The following is a 21066-nucleotide window of genomic DNA, read 5'->3' as shown; positions in this document are numbered from 1 at the left end:
CATTGACGTTAAGTTTACTTATTGCATACAAAACAGAGTAGAAATGTTTGTAAGCAATATGGTCAGGACTTACAGGTCAAGTCCATCAGAAGCAAAGCACTGTTGTAAAACCCGAAGGAAGAGAGTCGCTCGTTGTCAGAGAAAGAATTGTGCTAGCTTTATAATGATTCATCCAAAGTATCCAGACAATCATGAAAGGGTTTGAGGAAGATAAGCAAATAAAAAAAACTTGACCAAAATCATAATGCAAATATTTTATGACTGTAACATTGTTTCCAAAGTCATACCTGCTAGTGAACATGTTGTAGAATGAATTGTTGCAGCATTATCATGATTCATACCACAGCTAAACATCTATGAAGGCAACAGAATATCTTTCCCATCATGCAACAGCTAAACATCAAGGAAGGCTGCAGAACATCATACAACCTCATGCCACAACTAAACATCTATGAAGGCAACATAACATCATCCCTGATCATGCCATAACTTAAACATTTGTAAAGGCAACAGACCTCAAACTCCATCATGCAGCAGCTAAACCTCTATGAAGACAACAGAACATCAGTCCCCATCATGCCAAAGCTAAACATCTATGAAGGCAGCAAAACATCATTCACCATCATGCCACAGCTAAACATCTATAAAGGTAACAGAATATCATTCCCCATCATGCAACAGCTAGATGTCAATGAAGGCAGCAGAAGCTCATACCCCATCATGCCACTACTAAATATCTATGAAGGCAACATAACATCATTCCTGATCATGCCATAACTTAACATTTGCAAAGGCAACAGACCTCAAACCCCATCGTGCAAGACCTAAACCCCTATCAAAGCAACAGAACATCAGTCCCCATCATGCCACAGCTAAACATCTATGAAGGCAGCAAAACATCAATCATCATCATGACACAGCTAAACATTCCTCAAGGCAACAGAACATCATTGCCCATCATGCAACAGCTAAACCTCTATGAAGGCAAAATAACTTTATTCCCCATCATGCCAAAGCTAAACATCTACGAAGGCAGCAAAACATCATTCACCATCATGCCACAGCTAAACATCTATAAAGGTAACAGAATATCATTCCCCATCATGCAACAGCTAAATATCAATGAAGGCAGCAGAAGCTCATACCCCATCATGCCACAACTAAATATCTATGAAGGCAACATAACATCATTCCTGATCATGCCATAACTTAACATTTGCAAAGGCAACAGACCTCAAACCCCATCATGCAAGACCTAAACCCCTATCAAAGCAACAGAACATCAGTCCCCATCATGCCACAGCTAAACATCTATGAAGGCAGCAAAACATCAATCATCATCATGCCACAGCTAAACATTCCTCAAGGCAACAGAACATCATTGCCCATCATGCAACAGCTAAACCTCTATGAAGGCAAAATAACTTTATTCCCCATCATGCCACAGTTAAACATCTATGAAGGCAACATAATATCTTTCCTCATCATGGCACAGCTAAACATCTATCAAGGCAACAGGACATCATTCCCCATCATGCCATAGCTAAACATCTATGAAGACAACAGTACATCATGCCACAGCTGAACATCTATGAAGGCAACAGAACATCATTCCTCATCATGGCACAGCTAAACATCTATGAAGGTAAAAGAACTTCATTCCCCGTCATGGCACAGCTAAACATCTATGAAGGCAAAATAACTTCATTCCCCATCATGCCACAGCTAAACATCTATGAAGGCAAAAGAACATCAATCCTCATCATGCTACAGCTAAACATCTATGAAGGTAAAAGAACTTCATTCCCCATCATGCCACAGCTAAACATATATGAAGGCAACAGAACATCATTCCTCATCATGGCACAGCTAAACCTCTATGAAGGCAAAATAACTTCATGCCCCATCATGCCACAGCTAAACATCTATGAAGGCAACAGAACATAATTCCTCATCATGGTACAGCTAAACATCTATGAAGGTAAAAGAACTTCATTCCCCATCATGCCACAGCTAAACATATATGAATACAACAGAACATCATTCCTCATCGTGGCACAGGTAAACCTCTATGAAGGCAAAAGAACTTCATTCCCCATCATGCCACAGCTAAACATCTATGAAGGCAACAGAACATCATTACCCATCATGCCACAGCTTAACATCTATGAAGGCAACAGAACATCATTACCCATCATGCCACAGCTAAACATCTATGAAGGCAACAGAATATCTTTCCTCATCATGGCACAGCTAAACATCTATCAAGGCAACAGAACATCATTCTCCATCATGCAACATATAAACATCTATGAAGGCAACATGACATCATTCCCCATCATGCCACAGCTAAACATCTATAAAGGCAACAGAATATCTTTCCTCATCATGGCACAGCTAAACATCTATCAAGGCAACAGAATATCTTTCCTCATCATGGCACAGCTAAACATCTATCAAGGCAACAGAATATCTTTCCTCATCATGGCACAGCTAAACATCTATCAAGGCAACAGAATATCTTTCCTCATCATGGCACAGCTAAACATCTATCAAGGCAACAGAATATCTTTCCTCATCATGGCACAGCTAAACATCTATCAAGGCAACAGAATATCTTTCCTCATCATGGCACAGCTAAACATCTATCAAGGCAACAGAATATCTTTCCTCATCATGCCACAGCTAAACATCTATGAAGGCAACAGAATATCATTCTCCATCATGCCACAGCTAAACAGATATTAAGGCAATATAATGTTGTTGTTTATCATGCCACTGCTAAACATCTTTGAAGGCAACAGAACATCATTCCCCATCATGGCACAGCTAAACATCTATGAAGGCAACATAACATCATTCCCCATCATGCCACAGCTTAACATATATGAAGGCAACAGAACAGCATGCCCCCTCATGCCACAGCTAAACGTCTATGAAGGCAACAGTACATCATACCCCATCATGCTACAGCTAGACATCTATGAAGGCAGCAGATAGAGATAGCGCTTATGGCTTCGACGACTGCTCCACCACGACTGGTACCATGGTGGCTATTCCAGTAACATCAATGTCTACTGTGGCCGTAGAGTATTTATTACTACACGCGACATTGATTGTTCCACTAGCATGATTGTAACGCTGTTGCATCTGTTGGCGCTTATCAATTTCAGCGTGTGATTGTGGTTTTGCTTCATTGTTGTTGTTTTTTTACGTTGATACTACTAAGGGCCCGTTATCATAATAAGGCTACATTTTTACAAATATGTGAATTCATAATGCTAGAATCAGAGTCCAAGGACTTTGGATACATACTTATATGTTTATGTATAAAAATTCAATGTATTAAACATTAAACTTATGCCAGATTTTAGTCATCCAGGACCAATTTAAATATAGTATCTAATCACACCACTCCCCCTCATATCCAGATGCCATTTTCAGTTTTATTAATCCTATATTGGACTCAGCGGTGATGTATATAGACCCCGAGGGTCGTTGGACAATCAGGATATATGTCATCTCAGTGAAAATTGAAAATCGCTAAATACCATTGTGTTCAGGTAAAATAGTAAACTATATGGCCCATTTCAAGATGCAACTACGAGTTGGAGTCCATGATCAAAGTCTGTTTAAAGTTTATTAATCGTTTCAGTGACTGGTTGTAGTCCATCACAAACCCCCTCGAGTGTTTTTATGCCGCATCAAAATCCTTACGGAGCTCAGCGATTTGTTCAGTGTTATACCTCTAATCTCATCGCCAGGGCTGTTAACACGCCTCTCTCCATTTGTCGACTACTAATCCACAATAGACAAAGTTCTGCTGATTGTGCCAATCCTCGGCGAGGGTCTCCTGGAAATTCACAAACTTTAATTCTGTATTTTCTTATATCAGCTTTGTCCCGATCAAGCTGAAATTGTAACTATTTAATGTTATCCTTCAGCAGCAGTGACCCCATCGTCGCTGTCGCCGCCGCTATTTAGAACGCGGTTACTTTTGTGGCAATATCAACGAGCTGATCACTGAGTAGTCTATCTGCATGTACAGCACCAAATCCTTATAAAATCGTACTGATACGCACCGTATCGATATTTAGTTTATTTTTAACGATTTAATGTTATCCTGCGCTGGTGACTCCATGGGTGTTTCCAACGCGGTTAGTTTCCCGAAACTGTCAGTAACATTCGCTGTAATAACATTAGGCTTTTCAATAGAATACCGATGGTTCTAGAGTCAGCTTGAATGTTTTTACTTAAACGGATACATGACTTCACATGAACATCATAATCTTCTGAAAGCTTGGTTATTTCTTTGTCGCCGTTATCTACGTATTTTGTGTTGCCACGCCCTGGTCTCCATCTCGGTCACGGACATAAACTATTTTGTTATTGTTCATACTGAGATCCCCATTATTGTGTCTTCGGCTCATGCAGCTCGGCTGTTTATGTCATCGCTGATGATCGTGTGAGATATTTCAGAATTTCTGACTTTACCATTTTTATTGTTCTGAGCGAAATTACTGGCGCAGACGACAAGCCGTCAGCTCCAAAACCCTAGTGATAATATAAGTAATTTTGACGATGGTAGTTTTTTTGTTCGCCAAATTGATTCTGAAACAATTTCATTTCGGTCAATCCCGGTGCGGTCCATTAACACGGCTACATCATCTTTGGTGGCAAATTTTAATGTGTCCAGTGCAGAAAAAAAAACTGCCGATGGGCGTGTTGATTGTATATAGATGTCCACAACCATTTTGGTATACTTGTATTCTGATTATTAATACTGTAATTACAGCAATTTCGATTGCTGGCGACTAATTGAAGCCTCGCTTTATAGTTATGAAGCACATCCACATGATTTTGGCCGAGCTCGTAATTGCATCAAGCGCCCCAACGGCTTCTAATCAACATGTAGATGGATACGTCGCAATTTGTTTAGGTAGCTTTGATATCCACGTGGTTTTGTGGTGGCAAGCTGTCTCTCGACGGAAAAAATTGATAAATTCTACCTTTGGTGCCAGCCCGTATGAATCAAAACAAATAACCGTGCGTGGATCAATCGAGCATGCGATCCGAAGAGTAACAGAGCGTTAACTGGAATCTAAGTTTAATATTCCTGTTTCATGTTTATGTTGCGCCGCCATATCATATAAATGAAAACTCGACAGCGCAACGATTTTATCGCCGTTGCGTTTAAATTTTCGTTTGTCGCAGCCCCCGGCCTATCAAATGTTTTGGTGTTAATCTCAGTCCCTGTCTCTTTTTTGTCTTCCACAAGCTACTCTAAAATAGCGTTTCCAATGGCGCCCAACGCGTGACCTTTGCCACCTCTGGTGCCGCTGTGTAAATAAAACGCACATTGCTACGAAATAGGGGAATAATCCGGCATTTGGCCATATCGGCTACCTCTGCGGCCGACGTTATTATTGCCATTCCATGTCGTGCTTCTTGCATTTCATTGGAATTTTTCACTTTCGTGTAGACCATTAATAGTCAATGGAGGCAACTGCGACTCCACTGGCCATAGTGTTGCTCAACAGGTTTCTCTTTGGCTTTTTTGAGGACGACATGTTTACCACGTTCTTCATTCGTCAATCAGCTTCCGCTTCCTCAACACGTAGTGTTTGTCCGATAATATCATAGCGATACATCGATAGTTATCAATACCCGTGCCTGTCTTACCCGCTCGGGCTCGGAAATGCATGTCTACGACGCTTTGTCTGAATAAATCCAAATGTTCCAACGAAACGTTGTACATAGGATATAGAGTGGAGAAGTCCTTCTGAGATATATGGAGTCCTGTTTCGACATTCTGATCACGCCTATTAAAGGACATTAGCGCGATACTCACATGCGAAATGACTCTGATCAAAATCCTGTTGAATTTCTTCGGATAGTTTATGATGACCATTTAACCGAAAGAAACTTTGCTGACGCCCAGTTTATCAAACGAGGTGGATTTTTTCCTGCAAATTCAATCGATCAGTATCCTGAAACACAATAAATGCAGGTCGTAGCGGATAAACGCCTTGCTGTTGTGCGATCTGCCATGTGAATAGTCCAGGCAATGTATTTTGAACTGTATATGAAGTCACTGACAACGACGATAATATAGAATGACCACCACCTTGCATAAAACTTAGTAGTTGTTCTTCCACGAGAGACGGTGTCAGCCTGGCCATACACAGCCATAATTTTGACAATATCACCTTTTTAGCACCGGCTGAAGCGTCACGTCAGATAGCTTCGTTGTTATCACTGCGTCGTGTCTGAACAACCGTATCCTTGGCCCCAAAATAATCCACCAGACATTTCTGAAAAACCCAAGAAGTATCCCAATGAATTAAGCATTGACATGGTCGTTAATGTGTGCTCGAAATGTTGTAAAACCAAGACTGAAATTTGCGCTGGCGTTGACGAGTATATCTTCCATGTCTGCGTTAATATTATTTCTGAGCTTAGGCCTTCGCTAAATATGTGATCTGTCATTAGAATTATCAGTAATATCCATGGCAAATATTGATGGAATTGTACTGCGAGAATAATCCTCGGTGAATAGTGTCATTCCAATTTTTGTCGTTGCGCGTCAACGTTTCTAAGCATATTTCGATATCTTTGCGTTCTATGATGTATCGGGCGCTGTTGAATAACGCATCATCTCATTGCTAACAAATCCAGCGCAATTCAGACGTCATTGCTACTTGAGTGTTTAGATTAAATATTTTCCTTCACTAACTAATGCTATCAATACTTCTTTCACATTCTGGTGGTTAATGTATGGACTGGTTGACCTGGTGTCAGGATAATGTAACTGGCAGGGACATCATGCTACGTGTCCGTGGCTTGATGCCACAGTGCTAGATATCATTATAAACTGCCACACTGTAGACATCGTTGCGATATGATTAAAACATGTTAAGGCTATGTTAAAAATCCATATTATGCTTTCTCTCTCATTCTGGGGGTTCTAATAATTTTTCAAAACTACCGTTATTAAGCCTCTATATAATACACAGACACTTGACCATAATGATTTAAACAACTATCGACCTGTTTCTAACCTCTCATTCATGTTTAAAAAATAATCGAAAAGTCGTATCCCATCTTAATTCAAATAGACTTTTGAGTATTGTACAGTCTGCATATCACCTTCGCCATAGTGCTGAAACTTACTTCAGAAAATAGTTAATGACATTCTGTCTTCTTTTGATAGTGGAAAGATTGCAGTCCACATAACTATTAGTAGTAGTAGTAGTAGTAGTCCTTTGATTTCCTAGAAAGCCTCAGCGTTCAAGAAAAACCTGCTTCTGTCTTGTAACTGAAGTTCAATTTGGGCACGATCGGTTGGACACACAAGTATCACAAGAATATTGCTGATTTCGCGCACGGATTCATCTTTGACAATGGATTCGTCCATATAAAATGCGGGACCTGATACGCGTTTAAATATATTGTATGTTAATGCAGCAATTTAATTACCTCGGACACATACAGTCTCAATCCGTTACCGAGGTGATTGCTCTCCGTTATAAGGTTCGAGGTTATGTTGCCCCACAATACATGGGCCGGAGCATTGATGCTTTGCAAGTTTTTTGGTCGTACTGTTATGGCGGCATTTATTACATATTTTACTGTACTTGTCGGTCACTTCTTCAGTACTTGGCAATAGTAGACCATTAATGGTCCGTGCAGTGTTTCATGGAACTCAGGAAACTAATCTAAATAATCTGTTTTTTATCGTAGACAAACTTGTAGTCAGCTTGCTCCCAGGTTTCTGATCTACCCAACGGCGGTATCTTCTATAACCCCAATGGCCCATTCGCCTTATTTTTTAACGTGTATAATACTATGTTCGCAAACCACAGAGGTAACTTTACTAAATAAGCATCGGACAACATCGCCAAGCCCAGTTCCGCAATAAACACCGAATACAGGAAATCCTGAATTTACAACTCATACCAGGTTAGCAGTGTATCGATGTGTGATCATTATAACTGCAATGGCAGAAATTAATTCCGACCAATTAATTCACAAGACGAGCTAACTCTGGAACGCAAGCATTAAAACCGCAGTGTCAATGATATACAAACGAACGATTAATGTTTCTCTATGGAAAATCAATCAAATGTTTATCTTGATTTGTAGGCGTAAATCACATCTGTGAAATAATGTTGTTGTGACATCGTAGAAACACTAACAGCGTAGGCACCACCATTATAAGATCTCTCGGAGACACATTTGGGACAAACTATATAGGACATATCTTTGGCGCACACCACCACTGCTTTTTGGAGCCGGCGTTGGAAGCACTGTGCATATATATATATATATATATATATATATATATATATATATATATATATATATATATATATATATATATATATATATATGTCAGCAACAGAATCATGTCAAAGATTTACCCTGATCGTCGATGTGATGTAAATGATGCCCCAAGAGACATAATCTCCATCACTGTCTGAAGAATTATCTACGGCTAACAGCCCACTTGACTTCTAGACGTCCAATCTGGTTAGGGTCGTCGCCAGAGAATATGACAGATATTTCGGCACGGAGTGTCGAGTGGTCTTGAACAGATGTGTAAACCACTCCCTCGTAGCTGAGCCATCTGTCTGCCCTGCTTGAATCAACCTTCCGCGTCATCTGTGGACCACAATGAACCACTTCCGGGCAGAACAGATTCGTTGTACAGTCAACCTTGTCCGATGGGGCTAGGCCACTTACCCTTCCTGTTGCTGTGGAGCTCAACAGACCATGTCACACATTGTGAAAAGCTATCCACTGACGAAGTTCCTCGGTGGACTTCAGCTCTGCACCTTGCTGATGATAACGGTGTTAAATGGTTGAACACGCACTGCACACGATAAATAAATAAATAAATACATAAATAAATAAATAAATAAATAAATAAATACGGCTAATACTGATGTCATCGGATTCCCACCCAAGCTTGAGCCTGATCGTAGATGCTCTTGTGTGGACGAATTACCCCCCGGTGAATATTTCAATGGCAGAGCTTAACGTTTGCTCGTGAATGGTGACTGCGATATTGGAATCTCGTGCTGGGTTTTATACTTTGCTGCAATTCAACATTGACTGCCTCTATTTCATAATAGTCGCAGCGATTCCAAGGACGCGCATTCATGATTCTTCAAAAGCGGGCATAAAAAACAAGCGATTTATTAGCTGGCAAACCACCAAATGGTTTTGAACGAATATTAGGCCAACGATATCAAGCATGTCCTCTCTGTACAGTAGCTGCATTGGGGAAAAGAACATCAAATTTCGTCACGTCGTCGACATCGGCACCATCTTGTTCGTTCATGCATTTGTTTTTGCAGTCTTGTCGTCAGGTCGCGAAAATAATTGGGCATTTTATTCCTGCGGGTTATTCCATAACGAGAATATTTATATTCTAACACAGCTGTGTATTTGTGGTGTACTAGCCGTTATTTAATTGTGATTAATCATGGTCGTAGAGAACATACGTTCTCTGATACAAGGCGCTGTACACATCGTCAATTACATCGTTTGGATACGTCGAAGAAAAAGTTTGTTTTAGTGGTTGTGGATCTACAGAGATATGTGTTTGTTTGTTTTGTTGTTTTTTTTTTGTTTTTTTTTTTGTTTTTTTTTTTTTTGCCGTGTACTTAAATAACATACATAAAATACATTAATACACTGAACATTAGAAGCAGAGTACCATAAATGATACGTTGTATGCCAGCTCCGTGTTCAATATTCCTCTGTATAGGCACTGTTAACTCTAGACATTACTGATCAATTAATCTTAATCTCCTTGACCTTTTGGCCTATGAAACTTGTAATGAACTAAATCTATTGTGTACAACCCATCATATGCATATTCCATACGATAAGCAAAAGTACTCCACGACTATTTTCAAAGTGCCTGGGCTAGCCCAGAGTGGCCGAGAGGTCTATAGGGCTCACCGTTACGGATCATTGCCATCTCACCTCTGTCTGCGTGGGTTCGAGTCCCGGGCTCGGCCACTGTGGGTATGTGAGAAAGCTTGTCAGTAGCTTCTCGTGGATCGGTGGTTCTTCCCGTGGTTTTCCCTGGTTCTTCCTCCACCATTTATACTGGTAGCCAAGTATAGTCTATCTTGTGCTGAAAAATGGAGTTAAACTCTACAACAATAACAAAGTGCCTGGTCTAAAACTAAAGTCATTTTGCAAAAATAATTGTTCCTTTTCAAGTCTCAGTGACCTTGAAATTTGAACTGTTGCTCCCAAAATCAAGCGGCTTCTTTCTGGTAGAAAGTGGGAGTTAGCCATTCACTTTGATGACTGTTATATATTCGAGAACTGAAATTTAAATACTAATACGCCTTTACCTTACTCAAATCCCAAGCAATCAAGTTTAATCCAGGTCTGTGACATAGAACTATTACAGTTCCAGTGACCTTGACGGGTGATTTATTGATCTCGAAATTGACCGACTTCTTGTTCCATGTGCAGCTACAACAAAGTTTTATCTAGGTATGTGATGTAGAACTAATGTTATTGTGCAGAAATCATTTATTTCGTATCAGTGACAGAACAATTTGCCTTTGAATTTTTGACCCTGAAATCGATAGGCTTCTTCCTACACAAAGTTTGGTAGATGTAGCTAAAGTATTGTAGGTTTATATGTCACTCTTGTTATGAAAAAAGTATGTATGTGAAATTCTTGTCCACATCCAGTCATATAATTTAACAATGATTATATTATTTAAAAAATACACGAAAAGAAAACAATAAAGAATTGTTAACATGAAAACTGGTTTTAGACAAATTTACATTCATAGTATAAAACTATAATTTAATAGTGCTTGATATGAGGCGTAGAATTAGAACCGTTGATGGACCATGGTGTATTCCAGGCAACTGAGAGCTGAACTAGAGATGAAATTAACATGACATCATACAGATATATAAAGCAATTCAAGAATATTAGTTGCACAAATATTGCGGGATACAAATTACTGAGGATCAAAATACGTTTTCAAATTTATAAAATACCGCAGTGCTTGGTGTAAAAAATATAAATACACATAAAAGAACAGCAATTAAAATACGCGTCGATGAAACTATTTTTCTGTAAATGTCAAACTTTTAGGTCTATCACTTGCATGGAGTTGAGTTATTTAAATGTACAAAAACACCCCAAATAAATTTTCTTTGTCTTTCTACAGCGAACTTTCTTTTCGGTGTGTGTGTATATATATATATATATATATATATATATATATATATATATATATATATATATATATGTGTGTGTGTGTGTGTGTGTGTGTGTGTGTGTATCTAGGAACGAGTTTGTTTATATAATTTGGCATCGTAAATACAATACCTTATGGACACCTAAACACTATGCATTGAAACAAAATTCGATACTCATTATAAGTTTGTTTCTTTGTTGTTGTTTTTGTACTTAACCCATAAAACGACTTTAATCTTTATGAACAGTTGATATGCACATTAATGTCAGGTTTATGAATGAAAATCTTACAGCAACAGTTACTGCTACCACTGTCAATAAAACGAGTTCTTCGACTCATGGAGGTAGCACACCAATATATATGATTTATAACTATTGTGCACTTGTACAATTTTGCATTACAGAAAGTATCATCAGCTAAATAACTAGGAATGTTTATTTAATTCTGTCTTTTAGTAATTGAACTGTTTCTAGCTGGACATTGTGAGAGGTTCTGATATGTAATTTTGCAAGCGAATGACAACATCATTATGGCAGTTATTTACAGTACGATTTAAAACATCATTGATACAAAATTTGTTACGGAGAATACTACTCTTTTCCATTTAATATCAAGCGAAACTACGGCACAATTATTTAAGTAAGAGTTTAACGTTATTTTTTTTCTGAGTTTATCGTGGTATAAACTGTCACTTGCCGACTCGCACAGCAAGTGTCTGCCTTAACTGGCAGTGTTTATCTTATGCTGTACACGTGACTCTATTTATAGAAGTGGGTATTCTTATAAAAGTAGTTCTCCTTAAAGTTCATACAGAAATGAACACCATTCATTTTGATCACGTGGTAACATTCTGACCAATTGTAATGTTATAATTAATTAGTTGATATCAAGAAACCTCGAGGAATGAGTACTTCCACCGAGGTGAAAGTACATCCAGCCCATCTGAGAGTATGGCAATATGGAATTTTAAAAAACACCCACCCACCCCAACGTACAAAACGAAAACGAAAAAAGACAGTATCCTTTTCCTACTTTTAGGATTCGGCGGTAAAATTCTCTCTCATTCTTGGGGAGAAATTGATAGGTATATAATACATCATGTTATTATGTTCATTTAAATGCATTCTCTGTGGCGTTAACGTAATTTGGCACCTTTACTATGTATTACCAACAAAAAACATTCCAAGAAAGAGAAACGTTGAAGACATGTTGACATTTTCCAAACATTTGCAAGGAATGTACATACTAACATCCATCACAAATGCAAGGAATACAAATTGCAGATGCTGCTATTTTATTTGCATTTTAAACCTTTGTTTTACATTAACTTCTCCTTTAAAACAATTAGCCTTGCAAAGGACACTATCAGTGCTGCACTAGAGCTATTAAATGTGAAAAGAACAACTACACCGAGTGCTATTTCTACAACACTTAATCCACCTGCCGTTATACCAAACCACCTAAATATGTTGCCCTTCTCACCTGCACCGAATTTGCAACGTTGTATGCTTCGTTCTATTTAATTTAAACCACTTCTTGAGCGTTTAATTTCTCTGACAAGATAAAGTTGAATATTGTTAAATTTGCAATCTAAACTATAAATGCCGTTGACTATTGACAGTGTAGGAGATAATGAAGGTTCTCATTGTGTCTTTTCACTAATCAGTGTGCTAATAAACATGTAGGAGAACGATATTTTCTAGCTGTAATTTACTCTACCTCTGGTACAAGTTATCTATAATACGATTTGATTGAATCTGTTAAAGTTCTGGACGAATCTTTTATCCTATCAAATTTTTAATTCTTTTTTAACACCAATTTTGAAATAGATATATAATCATGCCAAAAGAAATGTCTTGGAACCAGAAATACTAACTTACTGAGTAGCAATGTTATAGTGAAGCAATCCATGTGCTATTAATGAAGTTGAAATAACCAGCTTTAGATCAACTTCAAATTACATCCTTGAAGGTGAACATATTGTAAAGATCTAAAGCGTTTCGAAAATGCATTTATGCAAATTGAAGAGCAGGATTTAATGTTGCATGTAATTTGTTTTGCTAATGTGGATGATTTTTGTTGTTCTGTTTCAGTTGACATTTGTCTGTATGTAAGCGTTAAGCTATGTTTTGCGTTAAATTTGAAAGAGCTTAGGAATGTGAATATAGTTTTACGTTTGTATGCGCGGTGTTAAAAAATAAAAATGTTTGTAAAAGTCGATGTGATCTTAGATTGTCCATTGTGAACTGATCTAGTGAAAATGCCATAATTAGTTCTGCAGTTTCTCCAGTATCCATATTAGAAGGTGGGCATATTGTCATCTTAAATACGTGTTTACAAAGTATATTGTATGAAATGTGAGCAGAGTTAAGTGATATGATGGTAAACAGGTCAATAACATTTCCTTGTTTATGCAGGTATTTATATGTCGATGAAAGCTTTGTTATATTCTTCGGGCAAGGGACTTTACCCTATATGTCTAGGCACTAAATAACATAAAACATCAAAATCAATAATTTGTGGTCAAAATGGCAATTTTATGATCGGAATCTAGCCCAAATATCAGGCTCATAATTTTGATAGTTCGCTGATTTGATTTATAATGAGCTCCTGTGACAGTGAAGTTGTTGATTTTGGTCAATCACCTGTTTTGGCTTGCGCTAGCCATAAATATTTTTGTCAGGAGATGGTGGAAACCTGTGATCTTCCCCAACTACTTATAATTTTTGGTTATCATTATCTAGGAGATGATCAACAGCGGTGTCTTTGCCCTGATCGAGTAATTTAAAAAAAAAATGAAATTAAGGATGAAATAGTTAAGATTTGCAGACTCTGTTTTTTCTACTGTGCAATACAGTATGGATCTATTACCTTTAAAAAACCAACAACAAAAAAGATACCCAACCCAAATACATTTCAGTTTCATTCACCTGTGATCAACAATGTTCCTAATCACCTTCGTTAGATATTGTCTATCGAAATTCAACAGAACTAGCTATGGTCATTTCGCACCTAACACACACTCACTATCCTATTATCACAAAACGATGTATTGTTAGCGGCTACCCCATTCCAACTGACCATGCTATTAATTAACCCTCTCAGACACTAGTATTGCCCCGCTATAACTTTAAAGTTACTAGATGAACTAGGCTAGTTGGTATACGTTACTCGATTCTCGGTTGAAGAGAACTCACAACTTAATTAAGCGCTAATTAATGGACTTCACTCTTTGTCCTAGCTACATTACTTTGCTAATTAGCTGTTCATTAGCATACATAGAAAAAATAATCCTCAGTATAACTGATACAAATCGTTGAAGACATATAACTTATATATTCACACAATATTATGTGAGAAGAAACGCATGAGATCCTATACACATGATTACATACAAAACAACTAAATCCGAACTGATTCATCTAATGAAATATTATTTGAAATTCTTCCAATGCATCAATCGTATAGCATGCACGATTATTTCTGAATTCGAAGAGAAAATTAATTATGAGCTAAGTATAAATAAAATCAACAATAATTAAAGTCTGACATCATCGAACACATTGTATATAATTGAAACTAATCCTGTACTTTCTCAAACTCTCGCTATATTATCATCAGAGAATGTATCCAGTCTCTTCTCTGGATAATGGTCTTTAAATGTTCCAGACCCCCTTGTCCTTCGACAATTTGTTTAAGGAGAGAAATTACTTTTTAATGTTCTCGAAATTCCTCAGACTTTCCTGCTCGGCAGAAAACATTGACTGAATACATCCCTAAGAAGATTATTTTAAAACTCTGAATTCCGCGTGGGAACAACACCGTTTAGCTTACCCAGTCAGCTCTACTTTTTTTTACCCACCAGAAGTCTTTATCAGTCCCACCGAAGTTAGCATTATTCTCTCTAGTCCACTTTTATTATTAACTATTCTGGAAAATATCACTTATAACACCTATTTCAAAAGGCCTCTGACTTCCCTGGTTCGTCTCAGCTCTCGTCGTTTTGCCGCTACATACGTTATACACACACACACACACACACAAACACACACACACACACACACATATATATATATATATATATATATATATATATATATATATATATATATATATATATATATATATATATATATATATATATATATATTGTTGTTGTTGTTGTTGTTGTTGTAGGGTTTAACGCCATTTTTCAGCACACGATAGGCTATACATGGCGGCCAGTATAACTGGTGGAGGAAGAACCATGGAAAACGCAGGGAAGAACCACCGACCCACGAGAAGCTACTGGCAAGCTTTCCCACGTACCCACGCTAGCCAAGCCTTGCATTCGAACCCACGCAGACAGATGTGAGATGGCAGTGATCCGGAACGGTGAGCGCTTTAGACCACTCGGCCACCCATATATATATATATATATATATATATATATATATATATATATATATATATATATATATATATATATATATATATATATATATATATATATATATATATATATATATATATATATATATAAATCAAGGTCCCATTCATGCCTCCAAAAAGGAGGGGTTAATTACCACAAACTGCTGAGTAATAGCGGACCTAGCCAATACACCAATCGTACTGTTTACGTGACCACGACAGAATGCATGGTATAACTCTACTGCAAAAAAAATGCTCAAAAGTTAGCACCATTAAAATTTTCCTTGTCTGAAAAATCTTTTGATAGAAAAACGTATGTATTATATTTAAAATGATATAAAAGAGTATACTGATGCATGTATATTGTATGTTGATGGAAACGTAACTTAGTAGATGAAATATTCAAAATACATGTTACGGCCAATATCTGTAATACGGTATGTATAATAGTGATGACTGACGTATTTGCTGCAATAAACAAAATGATGTCATTTCTGTCTGTGGTATTGTTGTAGTTTGCTATATGCAGGAAATATTATGTTTAAGTTCCGTACACAGGCAATATAATTTATTTTAGTAATTATATGTCTTGTTTAACAATGGAATGAGACTAACAGTTTCCTCAATTTTCCAAAATTTCTAACAACAATATTTTGTTATATCGAGTTCTACATGTTCGTTAAATTCGGCATTGATGTGCTTACTTACAAAAAAAGTCACATTTAAATCAAAGATTGTTTACATAGAAAGTTACCCCTTTGATTTTCATTTTCATATTGTTGGTTTTTTCAGTGAAGAATCTCCCTTGCATAAGATGAGACATAGAAGCAATGCGATTATTAAGGTCTTAGTCGTTTTAATTGAATCTATTGTGCGATTCACATCCTAAATTATGCACAAAACTTGGAAATTTGAAAATAAAAATTGGAATTGGAATAGACGTTATGATATAGAGTAAAACTTTATTTCTTTGAATACTTTGTATTTTTAAATTGTTTGGGTTTTAATTCACAATTCACAATACTGTATCTGTTTTTTTTTTGTTGTAAATTTCCACTTTGTGTTCTAGGGAAATAAGTTATTTGTTGATTTTCGAAACTTATAAGTTTTTAAATCTTTTCCGTTACTTAGTTTATGACCATATAGTCGTAGCACCGACTACATGCTATTATACAGATTTTAAATGTAGGGTTCTTTAAAAAAAATTTTACCTTTGTAGGGTCGAATTTTTACCAGAAGGAGCGACAACGCTTTATTTTTAAAGCTTCTTTTTTTTTCGCGAATAATATTATATCATGTAAATTGTACTCTAATACAGTAGACCAAGAGATAAAGAGATATTGAAGATGAATTGTAGATAAGTATGAGGCTGAGAATGATCATGCAATTATAAATAAATTAGGTTAGCAATCGTCCGTCCGTCCTAGTGTCCCTGTCTCATCCGGATTGTTTGATAAACGTTTAATTTTTTTTTTTTAAATTAATTTTTTAAGGGCCTTGATCTAAGCTCCGTGGCTATTTTTATCGCCATGAAAGTGATTTTTGCAAGATGTTCTCAGAATGATACTATTTCCGTGAACATATAATAACATTCATAAAGAACGCAGTTTCTTTGGGTAGGAAAAAGAAAGAAAGTTGTGGAAAAATTTAAAAAATGTATATTTAATAAAGGTTGCAAAAGTTATTTTTGTACACATTTAAGTGCAATGATAGATATAATTTATTTGCTAATAAAGCAGAGTATAAAGTTCAAGAAGAAAATTATTTTTTTTATAACATATAAGGATATGTTTTTAAGTATTTACGTAATTTTCTTCACGAAAAATCATTTCGTTTGATAAATTTGGCCAAAGTAAAATATTATATTATACAATTATATTTTATTCGTAGCAAGTTTGATACAATAAATGCTAATCTATGCAGGAAACATTATTGCGTTAATGACATGAATAACCATTGATAAATGTTTTCATTTGTGATATACTCAGCTCGTACAACACTATTTACGTCATGAAATGATAGCGCTTTTTCTTCACCAAAGTGTTGAAATGAACAGGCTAACAAAGTGCTGAAAGAAAGAAAACATATTTGGTGAACAAAATATTTTCGTTCAGAAAGGTAACGTTTTTTGCGATGACTTCATCTTTCCTCTATTAATGGAAAATTGTCACTTGGCTGTGACATTTGCAGTCAATGGCAGACTTGTGTCGCTAGAACAGAAAAAAAGCGAATTGGCATTTTAACATGCTGAAATCCTCTATTGCAATTTAAATATTGTGTGATACACCTCTCTGATTTTAACTTTCGCATGATTGCATGATACAAATTTCCAGACACTTGTTAAACTTTTAAAGTGTCTTGAGAACATAAGGATCAGTCGGTCCGCCAGTCAGTCACTCAGTGTTATCAGACATCATTATGTTTTGCATTCTTTATTTTACGACCATTTCAGAAGTTATTAAAACATCGACGGCTGCTGTGATGGAGCGGAATGTTCGTAGAAAACCGGAGAGGTCGAAACAAAACCCGTAATGGCTGATCACAAAATATTTTTAAAATCTTTTGCGGGAATCTAGCTATGGATAATAGGTACAACGATATCGTATTATTGCAGTGCCATCATTGGGTGTTTTGTGTTGTATTGTAATATGACAATAGTATTCTCATTGTTATATTCAATAATTATGTTTCAAGATCATACCAAATATTTGATATTATAATTTAAAACTAGCATTCTGTTGATAGTTATCATTTTGTTACTGTATAATGTAATTTATTTCATATACGATATTTAAATAAAAATAATAATGATAATAATAATAATAATAATATTAATAATAATAATAATAATACTAATAATAATAATAATAATAATAATAATAATAATAACCTGTATTTAGCGAGGATAAGATGTTTGGTCACGAGATACTTTTCCGCCATGTGTACCTCGATTTTTGTATCAGGCTATGTTACAAAACAAATTTTTTAAATCTGTCACGTAAGTGTGTAAACACGCTCAAGTATCATCGCACACGTACTCACACAGATTTAAAATGAATTAATATGAATTCATTATTAATAACTTCATTTATTGATGTGCCGTAAAACACCGAAACACAACAAACTGGAATAACATATGCTCAAACTTCGCTTTTGAGTATATAGTTTTGATCAAGGGAAAATCTTCTCTTTAAAGATATCAAGTGAGTGGTTTTTACATTTCTTGTACTTTGGTGCAAATTAGTCTTAAATTATACTATGGGCCCGTCCATGGTAAGATGCCACCTCACTTAAGCATGCTTGTGCTTTTATTGAACAGAAGGGTTGATATAAACATTAATGCTGCAAGTTCATACTTCAAACTGCTCCCCAGATGGCGCCTTCAGTTCTCGAGAAAACAGAAATAGAGACATTTTAAGGCTTGATCCAACACAATTAGCAGCGACATTGTAATATATTATTTTTATCGGCTAAATACAAACGGATAAAAGATTTCAATTTATGACAAATTACAACAAGTATGACAATAGGGTAAAACGGTCTTTGACAACAGCGTTGCTTACAATATCAACTGGAGATAATTTTTTACCATCTTTATTTGCAGAATTGAAAGCGCATTACGCTATACAGGCACACAAAGCAAAACACACACAAACACAAACACAGAATATTATAACGTCACAACATTACGTTGCCATGGCGTTGCCATACTTTCATTGTTCCCGTCCTCGTCATGCGGCGACCTCTTTGTTTGTGGTCTTCATAACTATTTATGACCAACGAGAGGTTAATATTGTAAAAACCATTTGCTGATTAGGAGGTGAAGTATTAAAAAAATGTCTTGGACTCAAAGCAAATACCAAGACACTAAAAATAAGGCAGAGAAGAGGCTTACGAATTGGGTCCAAAGCACAAGGGATGGAAAGGGTCTTTTGGCGGATACGTCTAGTTCACAACCTAAAGGAGGTGAAACGAAGCCAACGGGAATAACTCGTTTATATGAGGATTTTGCCACTGCTTTCAAGAAAATAGAATGGAATCAGATGAAAGAAAAAGATGCATCAACGATTGAAGTGGAACACTTTAGAGAAAGCCTAACCACTCCTTCGAAAGCGAGTAACGTTTCTTCCCCTCATTTAGAGCAGGACCGTAACAGCAGCAATGTATCGAGGCAAGATATTTTGCCTGCGTTGCTTCAGTTGCCATATATTAACAGTCAAGAAAGAAGGTAAGAATGGCATTCGTTACTTTCACTCAATAAATAACGGCATGCACACAGTTCTAAAGAATTCGGCATGGATGATATGGGCTATATTATCTTCGACCAAAGAACATGCTATGCCACATTCAACCTAATGGTACTGCATCCGATTGAGTGACCCGTAGTTGAATATGGCCTAGTGGGTATAGCTGGCCAGTTAAATGCGTTGCGGCACGTACACCTTGGAACATAACGATATAGTTTCGAAAAATGCAAATTCTGCAAATTGTGTTAACCCCATGTTAAATTATTGCCCCAGATCTTTATCGCATAGAGAGATATTACGTTTGCAAAACAAAATAAAACACGTGGAAAGCATGCAGTGTAGCCAAAAATATCATTTCGATCCTCTGAAAAAGGAGCTGTAACAATCTAAAGTAAAGCATACGGTTTGTCGATAAAACAAAAGAGGAATAACCAAAACGGCCGGCGACAACGAGCAATGAACCAAACAGCGAGCATACCCAAAAATGTGCAACACCTAGATAGATAAAGAAAAGGCATGTCCAAGAGACGTGCAAAGATCTGGCATTGAAGATCCACACGCGTATGCAAAATATAAAGAACCCAGACACTCTGGCCAGTCGAGTCGCATGGATGCATGATACTCACTTTTTTACGAGTGCAGCCGCGTACAAGGTCATCCGGATGCAAAACCGCATATCGCAAACGTTTGTTGGGACAGTCCACATAGTCGGCATACTTGCGCATCTTCGAAACTGAATACGATTTTATGGTAGATTTTACATCGCATGGTCTAGCCAAGTGGTGATGTTCGTATGTAGAACTGAATATTTCCATCTACGCTTTGGAGTTGTCTAGTATACTTTCTGGCGCTTCGTTATTGTTGTCTCTAGGTTCACCTTGCTTTCTAAAACCTTGTTTTTCTCCAAAATGTGTACTAGTGCGGGTGTGTCCAGAGTACCAGAGAAGTCTTGGGTGTAGTCGATGAGGTAAAAAGCATATTCGCTCGAATTCGAAACGTTTGGCCTGCTACAATTATAAGTATTTGGAACATATCACATTTGGCTACAAATAGCTCAGTGTCGGTATTGTTGTTAGTACTCAATGAGGTTCCATCCATTTATTTTTGGTGTGCCCGCGATTGTTTCTTTCGTTCATTTTTGCCTTGAGTTTCATCTATTCCTA

At 36.8% G+C, this 21066-nt stretch overlaps 1 protein-coding gene across 1 annotated transcript in view; it reads left to right on the top strand.

The window, feature by feature from the left end:
* The first annotated feature begins 19418 nt into the window (after window positions 1-19418).
* The window catches only part of LOC149797399 (uncharacterized), a 59056-nt gene continuing 57408 nt past the window's right edge, over window positions 19419-21066 (top strand). Inside the window, exon 1 of the mRNA XM_089960409.1 lies at window positions 19419-19884. Coding sequence (XP_089816535.1) covers window positions 19493-19884 — 392 coding nt within the window. The 5' untranslated portion in view covers window positions 19419-19492. The remainder of the gene's footprint in view (window positions 19885-21066) is intronic.

The sequence above is a fragment of the Sinohyriopsis cumingii genome, chromosome 6, assembly GCF_028554795.1.
Source record: "Sinohyriopsis cumingii isolate HCF-2022 chromosome 6, ASM2855479v2, whole genome shotgun sequence".
NCBI classification, from domain to species: Eukaryota; Metazoa; Mollusca; class Bivalvia; order Unionida; family Unionidae; genus Sinohyriopsis; species Sinohyriopsis cumingii.
Note: the sequence above shows the minus strand (reverse complement) of the source record. Positions and strands in the feature narration are given on the sequence as shown.